The 6,819-nt window shown below is 40.9% G+C and overlaps 1 protein-coding gene across 1 annotated transcript; it reads right to left on the reverse strand.

Moving 5' to 3' along the window:
* Positions 1 to 320: 320 nt before the first annotated feature.
* On the reverse strand, positions 321 to 5,147 carry LOC147621940 (uncharacterized). Its single transcript, XM_086822950.1, has 6 exons — positions 4,806 to 5,147; positions 4,356 to 4,716; positions 2,804 to 3,346; positions 2,102 to 2,383; positions 1,229 to 1,828; positions 321 to 1,074 (listed from the first exon to the last, which is right to left on the reverse strand). Exons 1-6 carry the CDS (start codon positions 5,106 to 5,108, stop codon positions 419 to 421), a joined length of 2,745 nt encoding a protein of 914 aa, XP_086679076.1. The 5' UTR covers positions 5,109 to 5,147; the 3' UTR covers positions 321 to 418.
* Positions 5,148 to 6,819: the final 1,672 nt, after the last annotated feature.

Below are 6,819 nucleotides of genomic sequence, written 5' to 3' on the forward strand. Positions count from 1 at the left end.
CTAATAAGGATATGGGCTCCATCGATAGATAGGAAAAGTAAGCCATAGTAGTAGATGATAAATTTATGAAGGTGGACAAATGTTGCCAAGTGGATAAATGTTATATCCATGAATTGAGATATAGGGTTTAATCTTCAACTTAAAACACAATCATTGGAGAAAATTTGTACTTAAGGCAACCTTGAAGGTTACACAATCAATGTGGAGAAAATTTCTAATTAAGGCAACCTTGAATGTTAAAGCAATCAATGTGGAGAAAATTACTGATTAAAAGGCAATCTTTGTTGATTGAGAGGTATAATGTGTGCCTTGGTAAGTTGTTGAGAGAAAACTTCAAGCATGGTTTATTAAATTACAATAATGTAATCATGCCTTATTACATGTTTAACAACTAGTAATCCTTGTTTGGATTCAAAATTTAGTGGCAATTAACGGCTAGCGGGCGTCCACAGAGTCCTGCGTTACCCAAGAAATCAGAGGCCGGGAAGCTTTGAAGACTTGGTGGGATCTGCCCAGCAAAGGCATTGTTGGAAACATCAAGGATTTGCAAGCCTTTGATCTTGCCTAAGCTTGATGGCAAGCTACCCGAGAGCCTATTGCTGGCCACATCAAAGACATGAAGGCCTGTGAGAGAGCCTATATTTGCAGACAGAGGCCCTGCTAGGGCATTGTGGGAGAGATCAATGGCTGTTGTTGTAGACAGTGTTAGAGAGAAGGACACATCAAAATCAATCGCTCCAAAAATTAACCCATCTTGATAATATGGCCCCCCTTTGATAGGCTTGAGGTCAGCTCCAGTTGAGTTGATGATGGACTGCAGTCCGCCCAAGTTGTTGAATGCTAAAGCCCCGCTCAGACTGTTCCTAGAAAGGTCCAGAACTTGCAAAGAGGGCAAGCTCGTGAAGAGGAAAGAGGGTACTGCGCCTGTGAATCTGTTTCTTGCCAGGCTCAACACCCTCAGTTGGGTCCAAGAGCTCAAATCTGGGATTGAGCCTGTGATCCCATTGCCACTTATGTCAAATACAGTGAATTTTCCTCCACAATCTTGTATCCAAGAGGCACCATCCAGCGCACCTACAAGAAAAATGCATGATTGTGCCTATCAGATTATACAGATTAGATTAATTATCATATAATCACATTGATTATCTTCATATGATTCGTTTTCCTACTTAATTGAGGGGAAAAAACAGCATGGGAGCCTTCTGGTTGGCAATGCAATGAGCACCTGTAAACTTGTTGTCGTTCAATGCCACAAAGTTGAGGCTGGTTGCGCCTGGTTGGCAAGCCGGACTGAAGTTCGGAATTGGGCCACTGAATTGATTATGGCCCAATTTCACCTTTTGAAGGTAGACAGAGTAATTGAAAAGGCGTTGGGGTATGGTCCCTGAGAGCTGGTTGAAGGACAAATCAATCAAAGAGAGAAAAGGGGTGATGTCCGGGAAGATGTCCGGGATTGTGCCGCTCAAGTTGTTGTGTGAAAGGTCCAGAGAATCAAAGAAACCGGAGGCGAAGATTTGGTCCGGGAGGGGGCCGGACAGGAGGTTGTGTGAAAGCACCAAGTTGTTGAAAAAGCCGGAGCCGGAAGTGAAGTTGGCGGGGATTTCTCCCGTGAACTGATTAAAGCTGAAGTCAAGGGTGTTGAGGCCTCTGATGTTGGCATATGCGTCTGGTATGGTGCCCGTCAAGAGATTTCGGGAGACGTTGTAGTAGCTCACAGAAAGAGAGCTTGGCTCTAGTATTGGGGGCAGCGGCGACACGAACTTGTTGTTGGCCAGATTCACGAAGAAAATGGCCGGCAAATCAAAGATCCATGCAGGTACTGTGCCTGCCTCATCCCACGATGAGAAACATATTAGTGCTAATCAGTGCTAATCCCGGTTCTTATTCTCCTACTATGACACCATCACCCTAGTGTAGAATCACCTCCACTTTGATTCTAACATCACTTCATCTAGATCTAACAAGTGCAAAATCATCACACACTTTCATTCTAGCATCACTTCTTGTAGATCTAAGATCACTTTGTTGATGCTAATTTGAGAGATTAATAAAAAGTAGCAGTACACTATGATCAAAAAGTGAGTGAATTCATACATACCTGAAAACTCATTAGAATCTAGATATATGTGTTGCAAGTGGGAGTTCACATCTGACGGAAGATGGCCAGAAGGTAGAGTCGTTAGGTGGTTGTTCGATAGAGCTATCTCAGTAAGGTTCCATAGGGATGGTGGAAAAGCTCCTGTGAGCTCATTATTCCCAAGGTTAAGGGAACCAAAAAGCAGTGCGTTTCCAAGATCTGAGGGGATTGAGCCCGTGAGTTGGTTGCTTGAAAGATCCAAGGTCGAAAGCGAGAGACTTGAAAAGGAGGATGGGATTTGGCCTGCATAAATCAATGACATCAACATCTAGTCAACATTAGAAAGGAAGCACCAACACTTGATCAAGATGAAGCATATTGAAATAATTTAAACAACATCAACTTAGCATTAAAAAGGAAACACTTGAGCTAATCAACATCAAGTTTGCATCAAAGTTAGCATATTGAAATAAGGTAAACAACATCAGCTTTGCATTAAAAAGAAATGCATGAGCTAATCCACATCAACAAGTTTGCATCATGTAAGGCTTTTATTGTGTAGTGAAATGAGATCAATATCTAGTTAGCATGAAATACCCCGGATAACATGAGTCTCTACACTACTCTCTAAGCGCTTGTAAAAAAATAAATTAAAATGAAGATCTCTTTTATGTACTACCCTAATGGTCACATAGAACCCACATTAATTATATCAAAGCTTACCAGAAAGGCGATTTTGAGAGACATTGATGGTCTTCAGTTTGCTTTTAGGTCGTGCTAAAGATGAAGGGATTACTCCTTCAAGTTGATTAGATGCGAGATCAAGAGTGATTAGTTCTTTGAGTGCTCCAAGTGACGTCGGGATGCTGCCTGTGAAAGCATTGTTATCAAGAGTGATCTCTCTCAATTTGTTGCTGATGAGCCCAAGAGAGGCAGGGAGAGGGCCAGTGATGGAGGTGCCCCGGATTCGCAGAATTTTGAGAGCTTTTCCGCCGATTCCAACGGGAAAGCTGCCAGAAAGTCCCTTGGTGATGCCCACTGGGTTGCCGGAATCGTCCTCTCCGGTACCCAGCCGCACTTCTTGCAGGTTGGCGAGATTTCCTAAGCTCGCCGGGATGACACCGGAAAAGCTATTACCTTGTAAGTGTAGAAACTGGAGCTGCTTCAAATTGCCCATGGAGCTCGGAATCACTCCCACCATCAGATTGTTGGACAAACGTAGAGACTCTAAATTAATCAGCTCTCCGATCTCCACAGGAATGCTTCCTGCATTTTTTATCATACCACAAGCTTAATTATTCGACATCAAACTTAATGCTCTAATATACACAGAATCTCCACACGACTTCCTTATTAGAGGAAGTGTTAACACTAAATTTGTAACTTAGTAATCACCACTTTCTTTAAAAATGTACTTTGGGGGCAGCTAGCGTGTTTAGAGGAAGTATTAACACCAAAATTTTTACTTAATAATCACCACTTTCTTTAAACATGTACTTTGGATATAATTGTATCTGTTGGGGAGGGTGTTGTCAAATGTTGTAATTTGATGCTCATAATAATAATTGAGGACTTGTAATATGTTCTCTATGAAAAAAAACTCAACTCTAGAAATAAAAATAATATATGTAATTGAGGACTTGCAATATGTTCTCTATATAAAAAAACTTAACTCTAGAAATAATAATAATAATATATGTAATTGAGTTGTTGTAATATGTTCTATGTTAAAAAAACACAAATCTAGAAATAATTAATAATATATGTAATTGAGTTGTTGTAATATGTTCTCTATTAAAAAAACATAACTCTAGAAATAATTATTATCAAGGATTTGAACCTGAAGATATTGTTGTCAAAATTTACATTATAAAATCTATTTCACTAAGTGTCATTTGGATAAAACTAAAGCAAAGAATGAAAAAGCTTGAACACAATAGTGCCACTTTTTAAAGAAAAAGTAAAAACTTTTTGTAATGCAACTTTTCTGCGGAAAAGACATCTTCATCATCTTAAGCACTCTACTTTTAGGTTGCTTGAAAGTTGAAAGAATAAGATTTTCCTTTTTTATATAATTATTCTAATCATTTCATTTCAAACTTTGGACCAAGTTGAAGTAAGAGATAAATATCTTACATAAACGTGCATACGCACGTACATTTATGTGTGAATCAATGAGCTTAATTTAATGTTAAAAAAGGATTAAGAAATTAAAATTAAGCAACTTTAGGAGTTATAGGTATGGAGATTAAGTGATTAAGCAAGATTAGCTTACCGATTAACTGATTGTTAGAAAGTTCAATGTCCGTTAATTGAACTAGGGATCCAAAGCATGCGTCAATGCTGCCAGTTAAAGCTCCCGGCAATGATAAACTATTTGCGGCACCAAAAGTTCGAAGGTTTTGCAGCTTGCACAGACTTGGGGGAATAGTTCCGTTAATCTCCCAATTCAACGACAGATTCAGGTTCTGCAGTGTGCTGATCTCCGACCATTCAGCTGGAATCTGCCCACCAAATCTGTTATCGACCAACGACAGAGTCGTCAGCTTCCGGAGCGACTTCAGCTCTGCCGGTAGTTCTAGTGTCGGGAAATCGTTGCTGTTCAGCAGATTCTGAAGGATGAGAACCTCCAACTCCTGCAAAAGGCGACAAAAACTCAAGATTTACAACGAATTTCGTCGGAACCTTCAGCTGCCGAGTAATCTCTGCGAGGAGGCTTTCTTACCGTGAGATTTGGAAGTGTAGATCCGATGAGGTTTGGCTTTTGCACCACAATGCCAGAGGCTGTGACGGAGAGGTGGGTCACACGTCCGGCGGAGTTGCATGTGACGCCGTGCCAGCTGCAGCAGGATTTGGATGTAGACCAAGTGCTGAGGGTCTTTTTGTTCTTTTGGATGTCGGAGACGCCCGCTTTGAAGGCCAAGAGGGCGTTTCTGTCGGATGGGAAGCATGACGGCGAAGCTCCGGCGACGGGGAGGACGACGGAGGCCAAGATGAAAGAGACAATGAGAAAGGGAACATTCGCCATTGGATTCGTAAGCGAGAATGGACGCTCACCTGAACGTCATTTATAGGGCTGGGTCACCCTTCAAAAGGTCTCTATAGTCCATCCTTTTGACCGCAAATCCGTGTCTATCCATGTCTCACATTTCCACATATCTCACCTATGTAGATAACACCACATATCTCACCTATGTAGATAACACCACAAGTGGCCACACTGCACACCATAGGTGCTGTTCACACGTGGGGGAAATGTGCACAATGTCCCCGACCCGCCTAGCCTTGAATCAAGGCCCCACGCCTACTCAGTCTGTTCAAAATGTGGCCATTGGCTTGCACCAGACCACCAGTGGCCTGATCTCCAATCACTAGTAGAAGGAATCAAGGGGAGGCCCTTGCGCCCATGCTAGTGGGCAAGGAGGCAACACAGTGAGCACAACGTAGCGAAAGGAGTTGTGGCTATCTACATACTAGCCCTTGTGCATCCAATTGCAGGAGTTCTACATAGTTAACTGACTAACTAGTGTATTGAAGATGTTAACTCATTCATAAAGGATACATTGCAAAATTAACATTCTCATCCCTATATCTTGCAATTAACTATTGCATTGTGAATGGATGGATACACCTCAAAAATCATCAATTCGTATTCTTTCATCATGGTGCATAGCCATGCCACCATCCATCATGTTCAAGTTATCATGTATAGCAAGAGTAACATTTTGTTTTAGCTAGATATCAAATTCTAGAGTGCTTGTCCTTTTATATATAGTTAACAAAAGATCATGGTACTTCACTTTTGATGCAAGAAACAATAGGTACTTCTTGCAAAACAGTAAATAAAGCCTACATTCATTATGCCCATGGTATGTACAAGAAGACTTTTTGTGTGCATACTACTAGACTAGTACTAGTATTTGGAGTCTCTAAAAGCACGTCTCCTCGTAAAATTTAGATAAAAGGAATTATAAATCAAGTTTTCTTTGCCTTGATTCAACATATCAAGAATAAGCCATATTTTTTATTACTACTAATGGACAAAGCTCGAGGCAAAGCTATAAATCTCTCTCTCTCTCTCTCTCTCTCTCTCTCTCTCTCTCTCACACACACACACACACACACACACGCACACACGCACATCAATATACCCATTATATAAAAGCATAAACAAAATCATCAATATGATAAAAGCCCATCAATATTTAAGATTTTATCTCACACCACCACATCCCTTATTATTGAGCTCTCTTTGTGTATTTTTATCTAGAAAGTTCCCAAGGCATCCTCCTCCTTGATAAGTGGGCATCAATAAAAAAGCCTAGATTTACTAGACATGGTAATCCTCTCTTTTCCTTCTAATTTCATATGGTTCTACACACACACACACATGCATGCATGCATGTGCGTGTGCACGCATGCAGGCACACACACATACACACATCAATGCGTGCACACACACCACACACACACACAATCGCACTTACATGCATACATCACAAAAAGTGCCTGCATGTGCATGTATACATGCACAAGTTCACACACACATGCACATAACATAAACACAGGCGCACACCCTCAACACTAGATCCATAATCATCTTCACAATTCAACACAAAAATGGTCTAAGCTTGAGTATTATAGCATGCACATTCATCTTGAATATTGGACCATGTACGCACAAGAACATGGCCACACTCAACCACACATTTGCATACCCATGTCAGCATAGCAACAAC

This window comes from Cibotium barometz, chromosome 29, assembly GCF_041138505.1.
Source record: "Cibotium barometz isolate CiBa-2024 chromosome 29, ASM4113850v1, whole genome shotgun sequence".
Taxonomy (NCBI): Eukaryota; Viridiplantae; Streptophyta; class Polypodiopsida; order Cyatheales; family Cibotiaceae; genus Cibotium; species Cibotium barometz.